This window comes from Oryzias latipes, chromosome 20, assembly GCF_053564925.1.
Source record: "Oryzias latipes strain Hd-rR chromosome 20, Olatipes_Hd-rR_3.1".
In the NCBI taxonomy this organism is placed as follows: Eukaryota; Metazoa; Chordata; class Actinopteri; order Beloniformes; family Adrianichthyidae; genus Oryzias; species Oryzias latipes.
In genome coordinates this window covers 30,023,898-30,047,236 of record NC_136256.1, presented here as the reverse complement: position 1 = coordinate 30,047,236, position 23,339 = coordinate 30,023,898, and the positions used below count along the sequence as shown (strand labels likewise).

Here is a 23,339-nt window from a genome sequence, read left to right as displayed (position 1 = left end):
GCTCATCTTCCTCCTCCTCAGTGAACAGAGCTCTGTTGGTTCTGGTTTGTTGTTGTCATCATCTTCATCAGACCCTTCATCACAGCTTGGAGGAGCTTACCTCCCCGGAAACATCTTTAAGCTCAGTCTGATGTCTGGTCTGGAATCAGAAGACGGAGATTTAAACTCCTGAGATGTGGAATAATTGGACCGCCACTCGTGGACGGTGGAGCCAAAAGGCGGCGCCGACAGCTGATGACTGCATTTCAGCCGCGGTAACCCCGGCAAATCCACTGAAAATCCTTTTCATTTCTATCACAGATAAATCCCCTTTACAGGAAAGCACCTGTGAGCCTAAAAACAGATTTGGCTTTGGCCCGGTGATGGCAGCACCTGAAGGGGGGGGCTCCTGAAGGGGGGGCTCAGGATCCCCGCCTGACGCTGTTAACGAGTGCGGCCGTCCTCTGGCCAAGGTCAGGCTGAGGCAGCAGTCGCCGGGCGCTGAGCTCTGCCGGGGCAGATGGGATGCTGGGGGGGTGAGAGGTTGATGGAGGACCTCCGTCTCCTCCCCCGGTGCTGCCTTAATCCCCAACAGCGGAGGAGGGCGGGGGGGGGCGAACAGCAAAATTAAAAGGAGCGGCAGCCAGAGCGTCCCGGCGGCGTGTAATAGTCTAAATCACCTCAAGTGTTTTGTCATCTGTCTGCTGTCTGATTAACTGAAGCGGCACTGATACCGACACGTCCCGCAGACCGGCGCGGCCCGAGGAAACAGCTGTTTACCGAGCGCTGGCACGCCAAGATAAAACCGGCGCCGCTCTTGTTTGAGCCCCCTCCCGCCCCCGCTGATGCTTGGCAAGAGGCTTGTTGCTGTTTATCAGGTTATTTGTGTCGGAGCCTGCAGGGCATAAAGCAACCAAACAATCTGAAAATGAATAAATGTTGGTTGGAGTTTGGATTCCAGCTGAAAGGGAGGAGGGGCTGGAGCAGCGTTGGAGGGTTTTCACACCAGACCAGGTGCATGTTGGGAAATCTTCACCTGAAATCAGATGGATGTGGAGGCAGGAGGCTGCAGGCGGAGCAGAGCACCTCCGTTCTCTGACTGACACATGAAGCTAAACAATGCCGTGGCATAGTGAGGAGCGTCCAGCCTGAGACTGGAAGGTCGTGGGTTCAAATCCAAAAGTTGCAGTTGATGTGCTTGAAAACAGAAGGAAGAAGAAACAACGTGGTTGGCGGTCCAGAGAAGGCTAATGCCACTGATGCATCAAAAAACATTCTTTATTTCACCCAAATCCCTGTGGCTAACGGTTTCAGACTCATTACATTAGCATCCCCAACAAAGATTCAGTCCATCCATCCATCTTCCTCCGCTTATCCGGGACCGCGTCGCGGGGGGCAGCAGACTGAGCAGAGATGCCCAGACTTCCCTCACCCCAGCCACCTCCTCCAGCTCCTCTGGGGGGATCCCGAGGCGTTCCCAGGCCAGCCGAGAGACACAAAGATTCAGATTGAACATAAATATCTGAATAAAACATTTTATACGAAAATTAAACCTCATTTGTTTGTAATAAATTCTGACATAAAGGTGAAAATTCTCCAAATATTGGAAAATTTGGTCAAATGTGACTCTCTTGTCAGTTTTGTGGGTTTATAGTCACAGATGTTTTACATGTTATTTACATGTTGAAGGAAAAGCTCACAGGTGTCTTTCTGCCCTGACTTCTGTGGTATTTGGAGGTCAAACTTGACTTAAACGTCCTCCGAGCCGAGCGGCGTTGTTGTGATGGGACTGCAGCCGACGTGAACATCAGATCACACAGATTAGGAGCCATCCGCCTCCCCGTGTGTCGGCGCTGCCCTCTGTTGGAGGCAACATGCACATGTTTGTGAGGACACCATCAGCCTTATCGCTCTGTCAAAACACATTGCAGCTGCCGGGCCTCCAACATATGACTAATACGTCCACAGGGGTCCTTCTGCGTTCACTTAGCAGTTCAGAAATCATCTCAGCGCCACCTGCAGTGTTTGATTTTCTTTATCTCATCAGCACAGTCTGTCTGAGTCTGTCACCTTGCACTCGTTATTTCCCACTGGCCACTTGACTCTTGGTATCTCATGCATTAATAATGTGCTCCTCTCAGTGAATAATGCAGTCTGCACGGAGGGAGGAGATGAGCTCACCTTGGTGATCTTCACAATGAGGGGATGCAAAAGAGAAAAGAGACACCGTCTCATTTCTTAAGAGACAAAATAGGGAGGAGTGGGTCCCTAACACCTCCGGTCCCCGTTCTCCTGCTGGTTTTCAGCCTCAGCCCACAACGACTTCTCTGTCCTTGACCAGCCGAGGTGACGGACGCAGCCAGGAACCCCGTTTGAGCTGGAATCTGCCCCGATGGTCAAATCCCCGCCCTGCATGCCTACCTGCCTGGATGAATGCATGCAGGCAGGCAAGCAGGCAGGCAGGCTGCAGGCCTCAGGCTCATTCTGCACATGCAGCTTCCGTCTGGATCAGAGAAGCAGTGTCCAGCAGTGGAGGTGCAGAAATCTCGGACCAACCTCTTTGTCTATTTTTAGGAGCCTGATCTTGTTTTCTACACCCTGAAGTTAGCGTCAGGTAAATGTCATTCATGGAATCTGAATTTCACAATGAATCACATCAGAGTGGTTCCTGTGTGTGCAGCCGCTCCTCCTGTCCCACATTCCTCCTCCTCCTCCTCCTCCTCTCAGTAAACGGCGCTCGCAGCCTGAAAAGGCAGCCGCTCTGTTGCTGCACCTGCAGGAGCAGAGATCCAGCAGACTGCTATTTGGGGCAGCGGCTGAGATTAAAGGCGGAGGTGATTTATGAGCTGGGCTGCTGGAAGTGTGTGTTTCAGGTTAAGAAGTGACGGATCGTGCTGCTGATAAATGCCGAGAGGAGCGCTTTGGAGTGTTTGATCGCTGACTAAGGGCTTATTTTCCTTTTAATGACCAACAAAAGTTTCTGCAGGTCGATTCAAAAAGGACCCAGAAGTTACGCGGAAGCCCAAGCAAAGTGTGCCACTGATGCCAGAGAGCATTTTGGTTTCCTTTTCCACCTGAAGTGACCTGCTGCTGCTGACCGGCAGTCTTTGTGCTCTGACCCCCCAGAGGAGATCTTCCACTCCCACGTGGCTCACTGGTGGTCTCCTGATGGCGCCAGGTTGGCATACGCCACCATTAACGACACGCTGGTGCCCAAGATGGAGCTGCCGATGTTCACAGGCTCGCCCTACCCGACAGGAAAGGAGTACCATTACCCAAAGGTACCATGCAGCGAGCAATCTGCAGGACGCACGTGGACGGCTGGGTTAGCGGCCTTTAGGGTCAAGTGTCAGTGGATTTGTGTGCATTTGTCTTCAGGCTGGTGAAGAAAACCCAGTGATCAGTTTGCATGTTGTGAACCTGAACGGTCCGCTGCACACCATCGAGATGAGGAGACCGGATGATCCCAGGATTGGGTGAGGCGTTCGAGGCCCATCTTCTCTTCCAGATGTGGCATCAATTCTGTTCTTTTTAAATAAAAAACTTGTTTCTTTCACCTCATATCTGTAAACCGAATAGATCTGATCAGACCGTAGAACACGCTCTTTTCCAGTCATTTGCTTAACTTGACAACAGTTCTAGTGTTTCTGACTCATTTGAAGTCGGCTCAAACTATGATCATTTGTGTTGCATTCAGGTTCTGACAGAAATGTGTGTTCTTGATCCTTTGATCCAACAAACGCTGACAGTCACCAGCCGCTGAAAACCTCACTTCCTGTCAGCTTTAGATTACCCAGAATCCCTATTGAGTCAACGACGGTGAGATGTTCAGCCGGGCTCCTCCGTCGCTTCATGTCTCAGTACTTCAGTGTTTCAGACCAGAACTTTGCTCTGGATGGATTTCTTCTGGATCTCTTCTCTGCAGACATTCAGCTTTAAAAACCTGCTGAGGCTGCAGGAAGTCTGAAGGATTTTGGCTGATCCTTAGTAGGACTTCAGAACATTTGAGGTTCTGGAGACGAAGAGAAGATGTGATGCAGAAATGCATCTTTACTGTGGATTCCGGAGTCCCCTGTGTTCATGTGTTCTTGTTTTTAATAGAAATGCTGTTTTGAAAGAAGTTTCCAGAAGTTTTGGGTTTTTTTTTTCAGTGAGTTCTACGTGACCATGGTGAAGTGGGCCACCACCACCAAACTGGCCATTAACTGGCTGAACAGAGCGCAGAACATCTCCATCCTCACGCTGTGCGAAGCCACCACGGGAGTCTGCACCAAGGTAGCCCCCCCCACACACACACACACACACACACACACACCTGTGTGTTTGGGAGGCCCCGTGGACTCAAACCTGTCCGTCTGCTCTTTCAGAAACACGAGGATGAAAGTGAAGGCTGGCTTCACAGGCAGGTGAGGGCGCACCCACAGCCCACCTTTACTGCACTGCGGGGGAATGAGAGACATGTAGAAGACTGTCGCCATAGCAACCACACATCTCATAAACATGGGATTTAAATTTGAACAAACGGTAAATCACTTAGTTTTCTACACTGGAAGAGAAGATCTTCTTTTGTTTAGTTTAGAGGGTGGCAGCAGCATCTCCAGGTGTGTCACAGGTGTGTCACAGGTGTGTGAGGAGTCAGTAACCGCTAATCACTTAAAGCTCTGATCCTACATCAATGGCTGCATGGTCAGTTGCCATAGCAACACCATGTGGGGTGAAGCCCTTGACTTTGAATTCCCTCACTTCTCTCTGCTCAGTGCAATAAATCAGGCCTTCACCTTTTTTTAGGGGGGGGGTCCGAATCTACTATTCCAAATGGAAAGTCCTACTGTCCTTTCATGGGCGAATATAGACCACAATGCATTGCATTTGTATGATTTGTCATGTTAAAAATGTATTTTTGTAGAAATCCTCATCATGAGACCAGAGCGGATTCCTCAATAGTTTTTGTAAAATGTTCCTATTTATCAGGTTTTCACTTTGAAATGGGTGATGTCATCTTGAAGTCCAGTTTAAAATAGAATGAAACATCAGATAGATGCTTATGGAGTGGTGAGTGGTGCAGACTTTCTTCTCCAGTCCTGTGGCTTCTTTTCCCCGTCCAGGTTCATCCGTCTGGTTTCTGCTGTGTTTCTGCAGGATGAAGAGCCTCTGTTTTCCAAAGACGGACTCAAACTCTTCTTCACTCGGGCCATTCCACAGGGAGGCCGGGGGAAGTTCTTCCACATCTCCATGTCCACCTCCCAGGTGAGAGGGGAGGTGTTCAGGTTTTCAATATGGAATCATTATTTTTACTTTATTTATTACAGTAAAAGCAGCTGTGGAGGGAAAATTGTAATTCTAACCTAAATTTCGATTTAAACTAAACAAAAAAGTTCATAAAATGATTGAAGAGACAGTAAATTGTCATGATTTGATTTTGTTGTCTTGTTTTTGGTCCTTGTTCTGTCTTGTTTCTGTTTCCTGTTTTATTTTGAAAGTCTCCTGTCTTGTCATGTTTCTTGAGTTTTACTTCCTTTGGTCCCCATCAGCCCTGATCGTGTTCACCTGTGTCTTGTCTGCCCTGTCTGTATTTAAGTCTTGTCTCTGCCTTCCTCCTGTGTTGGTCCATTAACTCAGTCTTGGTGTTCATGGCTTGCCGTCAAGTCCCTTGTTCCTCGCCACGTCACAGTGAGTTTTCGTTTGGGTTTTGTCATCCTGCTCTGCAGCGCTTTTTGTTTGTTCTTTTTGTGCATTAAAACCCACTAGCCCTGATCCTTGCCTCCTGCCTCTGCATCTGGGTCCAACCGGCTCTCGAGCCCCCCTGCACCTTGACATAAATAAATAAATGAATAAAGGTGTTATTCTTCTCTACACAAAACAATATAAATGTACTTTATGTCATATTTATAGTGGAAATATTTGACAGCATTTCTTTGCCATGTTCCTCATTTGCTATCATTATTTGGGGTTTAGTCTGGTTATCTGCTGCACGTCTTCTGCTTCAGCTGCTTCCATCACCTGGATGGGCTGCAGGGTTTCTGCTGCTCCTGTCAGCAAACTCTTTTAAATAAAGTTTTTCTGCTTTTGTTTTGTGTGGGAGCAGTGATGGGGGGGGGGGGGGGGGGGGGCAGAGGTTGTCTTTACTTCTGCACTCTCTAAATCTGTCAGCTTGGGCTAACAAAAGCTGCTGGGAGATGTTTAAAACAAATTCAAGATTTGCCCATGAACCGGAAAAAGATTCATCTTTAAGGCCAGTTCACACCGGGACGAATTTCGCCGGCGATTTTCGCCGACGTTTAATGCCTCGTGACTAAACAAAGGGCACCAAGTGTGCACACCGACGCGAAAAAACGCCACGCGTCAAAAAAAAAACGCTTCGGGTTCGTTTTTTGTTTTCGACGCGTTGCGTCGAAATCTATTCGACCAATGAGAACGGCGCTTTTGCACACGTGTCTGGAGCCTCTGAAGTTACAGTAAAACACAACTTGGGGGCGCTCAAACACAAAACTGCCTTTCTGAGCACACATACCAGCGAAGAAGATAGACGTCAAGTAGCGTCTACACAGCCGCGAAGAAATAATGACGGACATTCTAAAATATCCCCGAACCAAGTACCAGTTGGAGCTACTGGTGCTTGAAATATTCATGTTTTCTTTGTTTGATTCTGACTAGCGCGTAAATACTTACTCTCTTCTTCTGAGTGAAAAGCGACTTTAAGAAGCGTTAAGTTGCGCAGCGCCACCTTGTGTACAGGAGTATTTCTGTTTACATTAAGCGCCATCTAATGTCAGGGAATGAAATTGCATGTTCGCTCGGTTCATCGTCAGCGAAAATCACCTGGGTGTGAACACAAAAAACGTGGCGAAAAACGCTGGCGAATAACGCCTGGCGAATATTCGTCCCGATGTGTACGGGTCTTACTGTTTGATTTTCATAAACATTTAGTTCTGGCAGTAGTTTTTTCTGCTGCGCCTACCTTACAGGTGAGTATTTGAACCCGGCTCATCCTTTACTGAGTGGTGGTCGGTTAAGAAACGTTGTATTCCTGCTGTTCCTGCAGCCCAACACCAGCACAGACACGCTGCAGTCCATCACATCTGGAGACTGGGACGTCACGCAGGTCCTGGCCTACAACGAGGACAACCAACTGATGTGAGCATCCATCCATCCATCCATCCATCCAGTTTGTAGGTATTAATAATGAAGTCCATGAACTAGGACTGCCCAATAAATCGCAAATTTATCATTATCGCGATATCAAGCTGTGAAAAACGCATATTACAAAAGACGGAATAAATTGCACTAAATGGTTTCCTTAAATGTGCTAAAACAATCTTATGACAGCTTGAAGTAGTTAATGAGATAAATCCATTTATGCATTTGACCAATTGGATGGACGCCTTCACGTTGTTGACCAATCAGATTGAGCCTTTTATGTTAGATGTTCACCTACTATGTAGACGTTAGTCATTTGAAGTATAATTTATGGTATGTTGACTCTTATTCAAATTAAACTGTTGCCATGGAAATTGTTTGTTTTGAGTTATTTTGCTATTTGTTTATGTCGTCATCGCAATATTGATCACTAATATCACATATCACGAGTTTCCCTAATATCAGCAGCCCTACTATGAACGGAAGTTAAAAAAGCTGGTTTTGAATTTTAACTCTCGGTTATATGCAAAGCTTTTTTGAGAAGACTTTATCACGTTTCAGCACCATGGACAGAGACATGCCAACACCTTTGAGGTTCTTGTTCCTCCATCCAAGTGATTTATCTTCTGCTATTTAATCTGTACCAGCAACTAAATGACAAAAGACATTAGGAATCAAGTGGTTGGGCTGCACAATGGTGTAGTGGTTAGCACCTTCCCCTAACGAAGGAAGGCTCTGGTTCAATTACCAGCGTGGTTCTTTCTGTGTGGAGTTTCTTGGTCTCCTTGGTGATGCTCTGGTTTCTCTGGTTTCCTCCTAAAGTCCAAAAAGATGCTACATAGGTTATTGATGAGTCTAAATAGTCCCTTGGTGGCAGTCTGTGTGTGTGGTTGTGTGTCTCTTACTCTGCAATGGACTGGAAACCATCCACGTGAACTTCACACAGCTGTAGGTGGATAGGCTCCAGCAACCTCATGACCCCTAAAGGGATTCAGGGGTTTGGAAGGTAGATTGGAATTATGTGGTCTTACTATGGGATTGTCTTTTTCCAACAGATACTTCTTGAGCACTGAAGATGGTCCCAAGCGCAGACACCTGTACAGGTAGGGGGCGTGTACTTCTGTGTTAGCCGTGATGCCGTCTGCGTAAGCTTCCCTGCGGTCTTTGTTTAAACAGCGCTGACACGTTTGGATCCTTCAACCGCCGCTGTCTGACCTGCGGCTTGCCCGACAGCTGTGGCTACATCAGCGGCTCCTTCAGCTACAACATGAGCTACTTCCTGCTCAGATGCCGAGGTAAGAAGGCGGCCCACACTCTTGATTTATGCTGACCGTCTGCACTCACTGGGTTTTTGATTAGACTGCATGTCTTCATCTCAGCACGCTAAAGCCAACAGAACGCAGTCACATCGGTTTCTTCCTGCAGGCAAACACACACAGGACTGAGTTTGATTTGCAGGCTGACCAAAACCTCCCAGACTTTCACACTGAAGGAAAACTGTTTGTTTGGCTCTAAATGGGAAATTAAACTACCTGATAATTACATTGATTTCCATCAATTAAGTCATTTTTCTGCACTGCCAGACTCATTTAGTTCACCGCGTGTGTAAATTAGACGCCATTCCCAGAAATCAATGAAGAAGAAGAAATGTGTGTTAAAGAAGAGCAGTCAGGATTAGTTCATCATTCTGACCTCATAGCTGCTGACAGCCGTCTGTCATGGAGGAAAGATTACAGGAAGTGATGTCACTGTGAGTACAGGTGGAGCGGCACGCCACACAAACGTTTTTGTGGGGATTCAAACTGCTTCCATCTGAAAGCAGCTTCAGTCTGAGATTTCATAAAAAAGGACGTTTCCTTCACGTCTTTGACTCAAAATTTCAACTGTTTTTGGAGTTTATCTGTGACCACATACACACACACACACACACACACCTACCCACACACACACACACCCACACACACACTCACACACATGGGTTATGACTGCTGTCACAATCCAAAGATCCGACTAAACTGTGGTGAAGATCAGAGAAACGGCAGAAAGTCAAAGTGTTGTTGTCGTGTTTGAGAGTCGTTAATATTTCATCCCACGTTTAGCGGCGGTCACCTCCGAGTCGCCGACTGATTACCATTATTCTCAGATCAGACGCGGAACGACACTATCAGCCCTCTGTTGCCCCCCCAGCCACTGATCCTCTGCTTCATGTATTTTTAATGCAGCCTCTGCCTTTCAGACTGCATTTGAACCAACGTGATGAGGTTAGAATATCATTATCACGGGGGCAGTGAGGGGGGCATAGAAAAATTCTGTACAGCTATTTTTTAAATCAGGGAGGTGAACTGATCACCCCCCCCCCTGCAGTTTAGGGTTTGTCTTTTCAGATTCTACATCCCATAACAGGGCAGGGATGCCCTTTGTAGTTTAGTTTAGCCATTAACCATTGAATTCTATGACTTTATGATTTCATGTTACAGTTACTGGTATGAAGGCCATTGAGACGACTGCTGTAATATTGGGCTATAGAAATAAAATTGAATAGAATAAAAGTACAGCTGTTCTCTTTGTTATGCTGAGTCAGAATAATCCCATCTTTGGAATCTAGTTTTCAAAATAAAGGCTTTTTTTATAACTCAAACTAAATCTGGAGAAGAATCTGCATTTCTGAGCCAAAGTTGGAATGATGACGTAAATGATGACAGGATGCTGCCTAACAGGCTCACACATTTCTGTCTATCAGGTAATTGGGTGGAGGAACCCATAGCGTTTTCTCATGTACTAATTAGTAATTGATACTTGATAGAGTACTTTATGTCAAAATGATTACTGTACGGGTATCTGGGTATTGATACACCCCCCGTCTTCATTCTAGCAGCACAAGACCAAACCCCGCCCTTCCTGAAAATGGTCACATGGGGGGGGTAAGGCTAATCCACCTATAGTGAAAACGTGTTGCTGCTCGTCTGTCAGCTTCAAAGACTTCAGCTGCAGTCCTGCTTCTGTGAGCATGTTTGACACTAAAGTAACTTTTATCCTTGCACGTCTGTTTCTCTCCTCAGGACCTGACATCCCGTTTGTTGCTGTTTATAAAACTCAGAGAGACGCAGAAAGTGAGACTCAGGACAGAGAAAGTGAGTATTTCTGTCACAGACGTGATGCTGGTAACAACATGATGGCCTTTTTCCATTTTCTCTGACGGGTGTGCAGCGCTGCAGAATGACCACCTGTTTGTCTGAGGGCAGTAATCTCATTACTCCTCACGGTGGACGGCTCATTACATTACAGCCTGCCCAACAGCAGCAGCATCATCATAAAATTCGATTCTGAGCATGTCTGGCGTCCTCATGTGTGAGGCCCCGCCCCTCCTGACCCGCTGGAGAGAGGTTGTGGGAAATGTTGGTGTTTCTCTGATGGAGTGCAGTGACTGCAGCTCAAATGGGTGAAGTTAGCTTCCATAAATGTAGTTTCAACCAAATAAAAACCTGCATAAATCCCGCTGGATGACAATTTAAGCTCCAGAGATCAAAGTCTCTCAACAGAATTGATGGCAGCTTCTTCAGTGGCGTCCGAGACAGAGAAAGGTCATGTCAGAACTGGTTTCTGCATATTTACTCAAAAAGAGCTCAAATTGAAGCTTGCAGCTCCAGTCCATTCTTCTCACACGGCTCCTCCTCTTCCTCTCTGAAGGCTTAATTGAAGTTTTCCTGCAGCAGCCTGGCAGGTTTTATCTGAATTTGCAAAAGCGGAGGCAGCCGCTGTGTTGATTTCCCTCCTGGATGCTGCTTTTTAGGCGTTCACACAAACCAATTCCAACAACGATGTTCCAAGCAGCGGCTTTGACCTCCACCAGCAGCGGGAAGAACAGCCACTGCTGTCTTCAGACGGCAGCTTCAGGGAATGAAAGTGGCCAAGGGGGAGTCCAGGTCTCAGCTGGAGCAGCAGCTCAGGAGCTTCAGACACAAAAACACCAAACATGTCCAAGGTCAGCTCAGAATGGGCCGAATGTATTACAATAAAATCAACGCTCTTCATCTACTGAGTCACATTAGCTTCTTATCAAAGAAACAATCCAGAACAACAGATATTTGTAAGTGTTAAGGGTTAAATGTGACCTCTAGAGGCAGAAAGTAAAACTGCATTTACAGTGAAAGAAGAACCGGAGGGTCCAGATCCACCTTTGTTAAAAGCAGAGAAAGTTACGGAGCAGAGCTCAGCTTAAAAAAAAACCCCAGAAGAAACCAGCATTACTGCATAAACCACACAAACCCCTCTCACCCTCCGCGGGTGGTTTCTCCTCCAAGCTGGGGTCCTCTACCAGAGGTCTGGGATGTCCTGCAGGATCTTAGCTGTTCCTGTTCTTTTCTAGACTGAGAGGTCTGAGGTCTTTCCAGGTATCTGTTGTAGCCACTCCTCCAGCTTGGGGGTTACTGCCCCCAGTGCTCCAATTACCACAGGCACCACTGCCACCTTCACTTTCCAGGCTTTCTCCAGTTCTTCTCTGAGTCCCTGGTATTTCTCCAGTTTCTCATGTTCCTTTTTCCTGATGTTCCCATCGCTTGGCACTGCCACATCCACCACAACGGCTTTCCTCTGTTCTTTATCTACCACTACAATGACTGGTTGGTTCTCCATTACCATCCTATCAGTCTGGATCTGGATCAGGATCTTTGCCCTCTCATTCTCTACCACCTTCAGAGGTGTTTCCCATTTTGACACTGGGGACGATGGCTGTTCATTTGTCCTCTGTCTGCAGGTATTTCAGAAGTGTTGAAGCTGGAGAGCAATGACAACCTGAGGCTGACCCTGGACTCCATGCAGATGCCCACAGTGGAGTACAAAGAGATCAGCATGGATGACTACAGTACGTTTCTGCATGTGCAGGCAGCATGACTGCAGGCTCAGCGTGGTCTCAGACGGGGCGACTGCTCTGCGGCTAACGGTGCTGTCACTCTGCCTTGCAGCGTTGTCCATGCAGATCCTGAAGCCTGCCGGCTTTGTGGACACGTCTCACTACCCGCTGCTGCTGCTCGTGTACGTATGGAGCTCCTGCCCTCAGTACCCAACATCTGCTCATGTCCTCCACTTCCTGCCTCACTTTGAATTGTTGCTGTGACCGTGTCGCAGCAACGGGACTCCTGGGGGTCAGACTGTGTCGGAGCAGTTCCACATGGACTGGGCCACAGTTCTGGTGAGCAGCTTCGGCGCCATCGTGGTGCGCTGTGATGGGCGGGGCAGCGGCTTCCAGGGCACCAACCTGCTGCACCGCATCCAGAAGAGGCCGGGCGTGTTTGAGGAGCAGGATCAGAGAGACGCTCTGAAGTACGGGACCCTCCAAGCGTCCAGCAGCACGGGGAAGCAGAACGTTGTTCAAACACAAACATCTTTGTCTTCCAGTTTCATTCTGAAAGAGCCGTATGTGGACAAAAGCCGAGTCGGCGCTTTTGGACAGGTAAGAACATTCTGCAGGAACGTCTTCTTCTGTTCCCCAAAAGAACAAAATAAGTGATTATGTACAAGTTAGAATGTTATTTTCCATTTTCAGAGAGAAGAAAGACAAAAAACACATTTCAATTTTAAATAAAAGGGTTTCAAATCAAATTGATCTATAAGGCTAAATAATAACAGACCTGTGATGCGTTTAAGTCAGGAAAGGATCATCAGCAGGTTTGTAAATCCAGACACCTGATTCTGAAACTCCTTCATTCAGAGTTTGCTGATGTTTGTGCCGCTTTACGATGTGAACTAAAAACTATTTGAAGGACGGACATTTAGACGTCCTCCATGACTGCATTTTGTGGTCACCCAGTCTCTGGTGAATTCCTCGGCTCTTCTCTCCTGATGGCAGCGCAGACGTGTTGAGACGATTTTTTTCATTTGTTTGATCAGTTTGTTTGGAGGAAGATTTCCTGGTTTTGAAGTGAAGAACTTGAGACTTTACTCGTTATTTGTCAGTTATTCAGCGTGGAGGGAAATCTGACAAACGTCTCAGAGTAACGTTGGTGTCGCAGCTGCAGCTCATCTAGTCGTTTCTGTCTCAGGTGTACGGCGCCTTCGTGACCAGTCTGCTGCTGAGCGGCGAGGAGTCTCCAGTGAAATGTGGCGCCGTGCTCTCACCCATCACAGACTTTGAGCTATACGGTAAGATTTGACTTTTTCCCTAAAGCTGCGGTCGGCTCTGCGGTCCGCTGTGCAGTCGGTGTTGCCGTCGGCGTTGCAGTCGGTGTTTCAGTCGGCTGTGCAGTCGGCTGTGCAGTCGGCTCAGCATGCAGTAAACAAAAGCAGGCTGTGTACCTTCAGCACCTTCAGGCTGAAGCTGGCGGCGTGGCGGCAGCATCAGTCTAGCTATGGTCTGCATGAAGAAACATCAAAGGCATTCAATGTTGTCAGCTTCATCAGAGACCTCCTCCTCCTCAGAGGAGGAGGAGGAGACCATGTCTTCGATGTAGAATTGTGTGTAGAAAAAAATGTCCGTCAGATCCAAATGCTTGATTTGGCTGAGACCCCGAGCACATGACCGTCACCGCGGCACGTCTGAAGCTCCAGAGCACAAGGGTGAGGATGAGGAGGAGATCCGGACAGAAATGATGCATCGGTTTTTATCTGAACTCTTCCTCACAGCCTCTGCCTTCTCCGAGCGATACCTCGGCCTGCCCAAACCGGATCCCAGGGCCTACGCGGTAAGCTTTCTGCAGCCCCTTGGCCTTCAGCCAAGGGGCTGCAGATCCTCATCAGTTCTTTGGTTTCTCAGATGGCAAACTTAGCTCACCGAGCTTCCCAGCTCCTGGACAAGAAGTTTCTGATCATCCACCCGACAGCTGACGGTAGGCAGCAGACGGTTCCCTCGTGACATCCTTCATCAACTAACGGTTCTGATTCTTGTTTTCTCAGAAAAAGTTCATTTTCAACATTCAGCCAAGTTCATCTCACAGCTGATTAGTGAAAAGGCGAACTACACCTTACAGGTAAACCTCTGGAAGTTGAGTTTCAGAATCATCCAGAACGGTTTCTATGGAGACAAAACAAAGATCCTCTGCAGGATGTTCTGGTACAAATACCGGAGCTTTACTTTTCTGTCTCATCTCTTCGTCAGATCTACCCGGATGAAGGCCACTTCCTCCACGGCGACGCCACCCGCCAGCACCTCAGCCAGTCGCTGGTCAACTTCTTTGAGGAGTGCTTCAGGCTACCAGAGCTGGTGTTTGAGGAGGCTCTGGAGGAGGAGCTTGAGGATGAGGGTTAGACCGCCCCCGCGTGGTTCCTGCGGCCCCTCCTCCCCCCCACCCATCGCTCCATCCCGTGTCGGTGCCCAAGCACACCAGTGTCCATCCCATCAAACCCCCACAGTGGCTGTTGGAGTTCCAACACATCCCCCCTCCATCCATTCCCACCTTTGGCCCCGAGGCCGGCCCCCCAGGAGCCACCAAAACTGAAGACGCTGCTTTTTGGAAGGAAGCCGTTTTCTTGACTCGGTCCTCCCCAGCGGTGGAGCGAGCCTCCCTCAGAGCGCCGAGCGGGAGGGAGACCATAGCACACGGAGAGCCGGGCGTGGGGGCGCGCTCCTCTTTCCAGTGGTGATGAACTTTTCCTGTGGGACCGTGCTCGTGTTTGTTGTCCTGACAGTATGTACAATAGCACAGAAACACTTTCTTTTGGACTCATCCGGACCTTTGAGTTTATTTCAGAGTCTGCCGCGCAGGGGGCGTGGCCGGGGGAGGAGCTTCAGTTGACAGAGAAACGCTCGTTTTTGTCACTGTGCCTTACTGTGTCAGAAAAGATCCAGCTGCCAGGCCGCCGTTCCAAGCGTTTCTACAAACCCTCATCCAACCATCCGTCCATGATGCCGTTTTCTGAGTAAAGACGCTTCTTCTAACGTTGGGGGGGGGGAACCAGCAGCTGCTGCATGAAGAGCAAATCTAAGACACGACATGTTCACATTTTTATTCTGCAAACTGAAAATCTCTTCAACTCTCCAGAAAATACAAGTTTTTACAAAAATGTGATTTCTGTGAAGAATCAGGTCAAATCCTGGAAGCTTTTTCAGAGTTTGATGGCAGAAAGATGAGGAGAAGCAAACCATCAGCAGCCGAGCGCTTCTGTCCAAAAACCACCTACAGGTCGGGTTTAGAGGCCCTGAAGGCCCTGAAGGCTGTCGACTAAACTAAAACTAGAACTAAAGATTAAGCTCATTTACAGAAAGTTCTAAAAACTAATCAGGAGGTTTCTGCTCAAAACTTCTCCTTAAAAAACTCTGAATTTAGATGTTTTTCTAGACATTAGATCCTGAAGGTCAGATTTTTAGTTCTGGATGAGGTTTCTGGAAGCGAGCCGGCGCTCCTGACTCCTCCTGATGGGATCAGTTCTACCTCTGCAGCTTGGAGGGAACGTCTTTTGGAAGCAACACCCACGCTTTAAACCAGATCCTTTGGACCAAATGTGGTTCAGAGGTCAGCTGTAGGTCTAGAACAGGGGAACATCCAGAGAATGAACTGCATTCATCACGCAGACGGGCTGCAGTGCATGCGCAGACGGGCTGCAGCTCTAGTCCGGATGGCTCTGAATGCTCCTCTCTGGACCTCACAGCTTCCATTTCCAGTAGTACTTGTGACAGAGATCCTAGCCTCGTCCGTTTGATGTGTAAATGTCATCGTTTAATTCTAAAGACCCAGTGTTTGCTGAGTGTTATCTGTGCATTTGACATTTCCTGTTCATTTCTGTGGATGTCCTTGACCTGAGCTGACTGGACTTCATCAAAGCCAACAGGAACTGGCTGAGGACTTTCTCCAAGACGTTTTGAGGCTCAGAAGGAGAGTGATGGCAGACTGTGGCATGAAAGTAAATGTTAGATTAAAAAAGTAGATATTTTATCCGTTTTCGTGGTCTTTTTTTTTTTACACTGGAGGATGTCAAAGTAGGAAACATGTCAAACTTCCAGGAGGAAGCTGACACGAGAAGCAGATTTCATGATCAGAAGAGTCCTTCCCTGTTTTTGATCTGTAAGAAGACCGGTTTCTTTGGTTTCTAGCCACGCCCCCTGCTGGCTGCAAAACAAATCATGGTGAGTGATGATTATGTGCAGCAGCTGTTAGCATGATCAGCGTTAGCCGGGGCAGTCCACCTTCCTGACAGCAGCGTCTGGAGGCGCCGCCGGCCGCCTCAGAATATGTAGACCTGCTCAAAGGCAGACGTGGCTCCGGTGTAAACAGGACTGTAGTTGTAGATCAGAGCTTTGTCCTCTTCCTCCTTTGATTCAAATCTGTGGAAGCTCTTCCTGGCTGCAGGAAAACACAAACCTGAGTTGATGTGACAGTTCCAGACATCACAGTGTTCCAGGACCAGCCTCACCTTCACCGATGAAGAACTCCGCCATGTAGAAGGAGGTCTTGACTGCAGACGGAGAGTGAGGATAGAAGGGCTTCGTCCACTCGAAGACGTTCTTCTCCGGATGCCACTGAGTCCCGTAAACCGGATAATCGTACGCTGCTCAGGAACAGAGTACTCAGATCCACGGCCAGCAGGTCTACAGTCCACGCCGCTCATCCGTACCTTCAAAGGTCGACACAAACTCGGTGCTTCCGTCCGTGTTTGTGGACAGAACTCTGTAGAAGTTCCTCAGGGCCTCATCCGACTGGAACGTCTGGAAACAGATCAACCTGGTGTTACCGGGCTGCCAGAAACGCCCCCACTCCTTAACTGATGGCTGAGAGACGCACCGTCATCGCCAGACTGAACTGGTGGGCGTTTACTGTGAGAGGCTCGGAGGCCAGAGCCGCCATGAGCTCGGCGGGGAAGCCGGAGAACATCCTGCTGCGCTTGGCGTCTGGAGAGGAAAGTGTTTCAGTCACGCAGCTCTGACGCCTCCACGCCGCCATCTACAGCAGACAGATGCTGCCTCCACGCCGCCTATGCTGCCTGCACGCCGCCATCTACACCTGACAGAAGCTGCCTCATGTTGGCTAGAGCTGCTGTCAACATCTGGACCAGCACAGAACCAGCCATCCGGACAGAAGCTCCAGGTTTATTAAATGTCTAAAGCTGGTTCATGGAAGCTCTGACCTCAGCTTCTTTCTTTCACTTCCTGCTTTGGAGGAAGACGAACCAAAAGCAAAAATGTCTCCACTGAACTTCCTCCTAGGTTTCACCAGCTGCACCCTTTGAACCTCGTTACCTTCAGTGAAGTTCAGAGGCAGGGCGGCGCTGCTGGTGTTGGTGTGCGACAGCTCCACCTTCCCGCTCGTCAGGTACGTCAGCTGCTCAAAGCCCAGGCAGGTGCCCCACACGGGGAAGACGTCCCCCATCTTATTGGCCTGAGAGGAGCGGAGATCTTTACTGGCTGGAGACCACACCACCATCACACGACCACATGACCACCACATGACCACCACCGCCACCACATGACCACATGACCACCACACAACCACCACCACATGACCACACCACATGACCACACAACCACCACCGCCACCACATGACCACACGACCATCACACAACCACCACCACATGACCACACCACATGACCACACGACCATCACACAACCACCACCACATGACCACACCACATGACCACACAACCACCACCGCCACCACATGACCACACAACCACCACCGCCACATGACCACACCACACGACCGCCACCACATGACCACACAACCACCACCACATGACCACACGACCACCACCGCCACATGACCACCACATGACCACCACACGACCACCACCGCCACCACATGACCACACGACCAACGCCACATGACCACACCACCACCACCGCCACATGACCACACCACCACCACCGCCACATGACCACACCACCACCACCGCCACATGACCACACCACCACCGCCGGCTCACCTCCAGAGCCAGCCGGTAGAAGATCTCTGCGGCGCGCTTGTACCCTGAGGAGGTGATGCTGACTCCTCCCCCAGGGAGCAGGATCCTGAGGAGGAAGAGGAGGAGGTCACACCTTCAGCTGGAGGTCATCAGGGCAGAACTCTGCCATGTCTGCCCACCCACCCGTTGATGGAGAGGAACAGCTTCTGGTAGTCCTCTGGGCTCTGGTTGATCCTGCAGGGGGGAGAGCACAGGTGAAGCCAGGCGGCTCTTCCCGGTACCACCCGGTAATCTGCACGCGGACACTCACAGAACCGGAACCACTCTGGCTCCGGCGGACTCCAGGAACTTGACGTAGGAGGCGGCTATGTAGGAGCTTTGGTTTGGACGTGAAAGCTCCTGAGAGAGAACCCCTAATGGACACAGACATGTCATGTATGAAGTCCAGAACTCTCCAACATGATCATGATGACTCGACATTTCCGAACCGAGGGCTGATGACGTGTTTGTGACGCAATAAAAGTCCATAAAAACTCACCGATTATCGGCCGGTCGTTCCTGAGCGCCGCCCTGCAGAGGAACCGGACGTTCAGAGACACGAACACCAGAAAAATCACTTTTCCCTTGGAGAAACGGAGCGCGAGACATCCGGCAGTCGCCATTCTGATGTTAGTGCCGATACTGACTTTCCGGAAAAGCTTCTTCAAAGTAAAAGCACCACTTTCAAAATAAACAAAATGACCGACAGGACCTGCAGCTGCAGGGACAGAGAAGTTCAAACATAATGAGACATGCTGGTTCACATATTTATTTTATTTGAGCTTTTAATTAACGCTGATGGTTAATGCTAACACTTTATACATTCGTGTATTTTAAAGAGGATAATAAATGTGTTATGATACTATGAAGAAAAGCAAACAGAAAAGTTGACAAATTCAAACAATTATGACTTTTTAATAACTGTACCTCTGGACATGAGTACCTAAGTGCTTTGGCTGATTTGACTTAGGGTTACATTAACCTGAAACCAGCTACTAAATTATGACTAGCAATATTAAAATCCTCTCAGATGAGAGCATGGCCGGCCCTCCCTATACGCGAAATACGCAGCCGCATAGGGCCCCCGCCACCACCAGGGCCCCGAAGTGGCGAAAAAAATAAAAAAGAGCCAAATCTGGCAACCCATTTCACAGCGCGTCCGTACCAACGTGCGCTCTGAATGTTGTGCAAAGGAAAGTTGGCTGCACTTTAATGATCGCCCCCTTCAACACACCTGAACCAATCTGGCAACCCAAATGATGACGTAACGCCACTCTTAGCAACGATTGGTCAACATAATTTCATCTGAGCCTGGCACAGTGTACATTTACGAGCGCAGTTTGTTTCAATAAAGTCTGGAGAAAGAAAAAAAACGAGCTCATTTCGTCACGTTGATCAACGCGACAACAAGAGAACTTTATGCCAAAGAGACTTTATCCATCAGGAGCTGAAGAAAGACGAAGAATTGAAACATCAGTCACAAGGTAAGTTTGGAGGATGTTGTTTTCTTCTCCTGCATTTCTGTGCAGCTGCGCGATTTACGTAAAATACTAATCAACCAGGTGAAGATTGCACAAAACTATCCAGTTTGTCGTTATTTCCAATGGAAAACTAGAAAATAATTCTGACACCCAAGTTTCCAAGATGAGGTCAGACATGACCTTCCAAAACGGCAGAGAGCAGAGAAAAGCAAATAATGACAACGGCGGCTGATAAATAAATGTTTTAACTCACGTGATCCTATTGTTTCATTGTTTTTCTAACACATATTTAGTGCGATCTGCATTTTCCGGTTCATGTCAGCATAAAAACTGCTGTTTATCTGTTAGACAGTCAGGTAGTCTGACTTTTACAACAATGAGTGTGTCTTAAAATCTTGCATTAGCATGAAATATGGAGAATCAAAACTGCCAAAATACAGGAAATAGATTTTCCCATTTATAAATGACGAAATAAATTTACTAATTTTAAAATTATGTACATACAAAATGACAATAAAGAAGTGTATAAATGTGTATATTTCCATTTCTACTCAAATTAGTGTTCACATTTATTATTTATAAATGGCTACATTTATTTCTTATTTGTATTCTGCAGTTTTGGTTTTACATAATGAGGATGTTTTGCACAGTTTCTTCTGCTCTCATAAAGTTTTGGAGGTGGTGCAGCGTCCACCTCCCAAGATGTTCCTGACATCACTGAAGATGTCATCTCAGGTAACTTTAATAGCATGTAAAGTATTTTAAAAAACAGTGTCTGCATAACCCCTTTTTTCATAAACAGCAGCTGTAGAGAATGAAGTCCCAGATTGTTCATATTTAAATTAACAAATAAGACCTCGTGCAAATATACAATCAAACAATCAATCTCTCAAAAATATATAAAAAGATCATGAAATTGTGAAGAACCTCCTGCACACAGATTTTAAATGAGCCAGTAAACTATTCTTAGTATTCTTATTTTATTAGCTTTATCATTGATTATTGTATAATAATAATGCTTTTTTTGTAGCTGCAGAAGAAACTCCTGTCACCACATCTTCTGTTGAAACGTTGATGCTGCTGCTGGTGAGTTTGGTCCAGCTGAACGGCCAACCGCTCTCTGATCCAGGAAGAATGGATTTGGTGCAAAGAGGTCCTTTTCAGACGGATAAAGACTCTGACTTTCCTAAATCCCCATCATTGAGCTGTTGCGTTCTTTATTTTGGATTGCTTTATCGTTATTTTTCTATTAAGTTTCTGTTTTTAATAAGTTGGAGTTTTGTGAATTTAATTTGTTGAGCGCCTAATGTTACATTAAAAAATATATATCTATATACATTTTTCATTCATATTTTTTTCTTTTAAATTTTTTGGCACCACTAAATGTGCATCCAACATGCAAGCAATAAACTGTATTCAATTCTTCAGCAGCAACAATAATACATTCACAAAATGTCTCATTTCTATCACAATAACAGTTGCATTTTGTTGGTGCTGCTGATCAGTTAGAGGGCCCACAAATTAAATTAGCCTCTGCTGTCAATCAGACAGACCTCCGCATCACCACGACGCTCCGCCACCCCTTTACACTTTGTGCCGTCAGTCAGACCACACCACACAGAGTGGTCCAGCCTGGAAGTTCTCATCAAAACGTCTGAACTTCCTGTGATCAGTGATGATATGTGAAGTTGCTCCACAGTCGACCATCTAATGTCTGCTCCCTCGGAAAGCAAACTCCTTCTCCTGGTTTATCGTCTCGCTGCAGGCTTTGTGTGCGTCGTCTGGTCCTCTGCAGGTGCTGTCTGCGTCTGCAGGTGCTGTCCCGGTGCGTGCTGCTTTTGCACAAGCTGCACCACAGTTTGTGCTGGCAGGTTCTGGCCAGGTGTCCCTTCAGGCCGCATCTGAAGCACACAAAGTCCTTTGTCGCCTTCTCTGCTCCTCGCTCACCTGGGCTGGCAGGTCTCCCTCTGGTGCACGCGGGCGTTCATCACGTTGTCACCTGCTGCGGTCGCGTGCATCTTTTCAGTGTCCTCACAGCTCCGTAGCTTTGTTTTAAACTTTGCAAATGACATGGTCTCATCCTGTTGTGTCACATGGATTGCAAATGGTTGGAATGACTCAGGTAGCCCCTTCAGGACCATGGCAACCAGCCGACCATCGCTCAGGGTTTCACCGGCGTTTCTCAAGGCCGTGATCGCTGTCTCAGCGCCGATTATATATTCTGTCACGCTTTCATTGGCCGGCTTTTTCAGTGAAGTCAGTTCAGTATAAAGACTGATGATACGAGGCTTTCCTTTATTGTGGACCTGTAGCGCCTTGCGGCCGTCATCTGCTGCCTCACGCATCACCAGCGACAGTCTCTTGTCATCCAGAAACTGGATCAGTTCAGCTCATGCCTCCGCATTTTTAGCTGGATCCTCATCGTCATCATCAGGGTCAGGCGCATTTAGAATGACCTATGGGAAACTTGGTTTCCCATAGGCCATAGTTCTTCTCATCTCCGTCGAACAGAAGCCGGGACCAGCGGCTTGCATCAGCTGTTCATCTGCTCATGGTGTCAACTTCCTCACAAAAGTGGAAAACACACTTTATAGTCTCAGGCGTCTCCTGGGCCCAGAACCTGTTAGCAGGTTGGTAACGGTGCGGTGCTGCTGTAACTGGGTAAGTCCTGCTCTGCGTTGTGTTCCAGTGACTAAAAGACCACGCTTGGATGCTGAGTCAATCTCTTTTAATCTTGGTTAACAGAAAACAAAAATTCACGATGCTGTCCAGAGTTTCTTCTGTGTTTTTCCCCCTCGGCCAGAGCTCGCAGCAGTCTCAGTGCGCATTCTCATTAGCACCTTCCCCCCACAGCATGTAGAATAACACAAAAAGAACATGACAAAATGAGAAAACTGCACCGTACCTGGATAACAGAAAAAAAAATGTAATTAAATGGAGAGCGCCATACTTAAGTGAGACGGAGTCTGAGATTTTAATGGCGCCGTATGAAGATTATACTCCCATCAAAAACGTAATACGGCTGCATCATCAGCAAAAGAAAGAGTTCCTGCTTGGAGAAAAAGAACAAAGTAAACACACGAGTTTCTACCACATGCTTCACCAAAGCCTCCATCCACCCGTGATCCACTTTCAGGATGTGAACCAAGGAAAAAAACAAACCAAACACTTCCGGTGAAGCAGCAGCAACTGGTGATGTGAGGTCGTCAACTGTCAATCAAACTTCAGCTTCAAGGTTGCACTGATGGAGATGAAAGGAGACAGTAGAGCAAGAAGGTGCTGGTTCAAATCCCAGAAAGCACCAGATGGAGGAAAAATGGTGATCGACAAAGTGCTGACTGATGTCCAGAATAGTGCGATGGAACTGACTTGATCTCCAAAGCAGAGAAGCGCTGGTTCAATTCCCCGTCTCAGTTTTGTTGTTGTCAGTTTTTGCCGCTCCTTGACAGTCATCAGCTCAAAGGAACAAAGCAACACAGTCCTGCTGTAGACAGATTAGCACAGTGGGAGTGTTTCTGTCCTTGAAGCGGGAGAGCGCAGGTTCAAGTCCCAGTCAGGAACATCGAGGTGTTCAGTCGCCTCACAATTCAAGCTGTGGCTAGGAGGAGTCAGGACGACCGGAAAGGGGGGCTTCATCTTTGCCCCCCCCTCCCAGAGGAAGGAGGACCAGGAGAAGAGGATCCCAGAAGAAGATGTGCATTTAGATAGATCCATGCAGAATGCAGCTTGGATGTGTGGAGGGTCTGCATACTGTAGATGTAATACAGGTAGAGCAACACCTGGAGGGCAGGTGAGGGATTGTGGTGTAGGTAAGTAAAACTTTTATTTATAGACTATTAATTTAACTAGCAACAATTATAGGTTTAGTATATTT

General features: G+C 47.7%; 2 protein-coding genes and 1 long non-coding RNA gene across 11 annotated transcripts in view; 1 reads left to right on the top strand and 2 right to left on the bottom strand.

Moving 5' to 3' along the window:
* Nucleotides 1-15,980, top strand: part of dpp6a (dipeptidyl-peptidase 6a) — a 230,067-nt gene extending 214,087 nt beyond the window's left edge. For all 8 annotated transcript variants that reach the window (XM_023950258.2, XM_023950259.2, XM_078938700.1 and 5 more), the window contains exons 9-26: nucleotides 3,106-3,260; nucleotides 3,358-3,455; nucleotides 4,131-4,254; nucleotides 4,347-4,385; nucleotides 5,119-5,226; nucleotides 7,022-7,113; nucleotides 8,172-8,219; nucleotides 8,293-8,411; nucleotides 10,176-10,247; nucleotides 11,870-11,977; nucleotides 12,078-12,147; nucleotides 12,241-12,435; nucleotides 12,511-12,565; nucleotides 13,155-13,254; nucleotides 13,735-13,793; nucleotides 13,865-13,937; nucleotides 14,005-14,078; nucleotides 14,207-15,980. In XM_023950258.2, coding sequence (XP_023806026.1) covers nucleotides 3,106-3,260; nucleotides 3,358-3,455; nucleotides 4,131-4,254; nucleotides 4,347-4,385; nucleotides 5,119-5,226; nucleotides 7,022-7,113; nucleotides 8,172-8,219; nucleotides 8,293-8,411; nucleotides 10,176-10,247; nucleotides 11,870-11,977; nucleotides 12,078-12,147; nucleotides 12,241-12,435; nucleotides 12,511-12,565; nucleotides 13,155-13,254; nucleotides 13,735-13,793; nucleotides 13,865-13,937; nucleotides 14,005-14,078; nucleotides 14,207-14,356 — 1,739 coding nt within the window. In that variant the 3' untranslated portion in view covers nucleotides 14,357-15,980. The remainder of the gene's footprint in view (nucleotides 1-3,105; nucleotides 3,261-3,357; nucleotides 3,456-4,130; nucleotides 4,255-4,346; nucleotides 4,386-5,118; nucleotides 5,227-7,021; nucleotides 7,114-8,171; nucleotides 8,220-8,292; nucleotides 8,412-10,175; nucleotides 10,248-11,869; nucleotides 11,978-12,077; nucleotides 12,148-12,240; nucleotides 12,436-12,510; nucleotides 12,566-13,154; nucleotides 13,255-13,734; nucleotides 13,794-13,864; nucleotides 13,938-14,004; nucleotides 14,079-14,206) is intronic.
* On the bottom strand, nucleotides 1,239-5,119 carry LOC144988385 (uncharacterized). The gene is made up of 2 exons (XR_013652296.1): nucleotides 4,295-5,119; nucleotides 1,239-1,839 (listed from the first exon to the last, which is right to left on the bottom strand). It is a non-coding gene; the product is annotated as an uncharacterized LOC144988385 (long non-coding RNA).
* ggh (gamma-glutamyl hydrolase (conjugase, folylpolygammaglutamyl hydrolase)) lies at nucleotides 15,040-18,646 on the bottom strand. Of its 2 annotated transcripts, XM_011489124.3 has the most exons (10): nucleotides 18,484-18,646; nucleotides 18,256-18,358; nucleotides 18,129-18,179; nucleotides 17,967-18,051; nucleotides 17,282-17,420; nucleotides 16,827-16,933; nucleotides 16,660-16,750; nucleotides 16,459-16,593; nucleotides 16,232-16,388; nucleotides 15,040-16,154 (listed from the first exon to the last, which is right to left on the bottom strand). In XM_011489124.3, the coding sequence occupies exons 1-9, from the start codon at nucleotides 18,605-18,607 to the stop codon at nucleotides 16,270-16,272; spliced, it is 954 nt and encodes a 317-aa protein (XP_011487426.1). In that variant the 5' UTR covers nucleotides 18,608-18,646; the 3' UTR covers nucleotides 15,040-16,154; nucleotides 16,232-16,269. The 2 variants fall into 2 exon arrangements, with proteins under 2 accessions (XP_011487426.1, XP_004081412.1); XM_004081364.4 differs by having other exon boundaries at nucleotides 15,040-16,388.
* Between the last annotated feature and the right edge of the window lie 4,693 nt (nucleotides 18,647-23,339).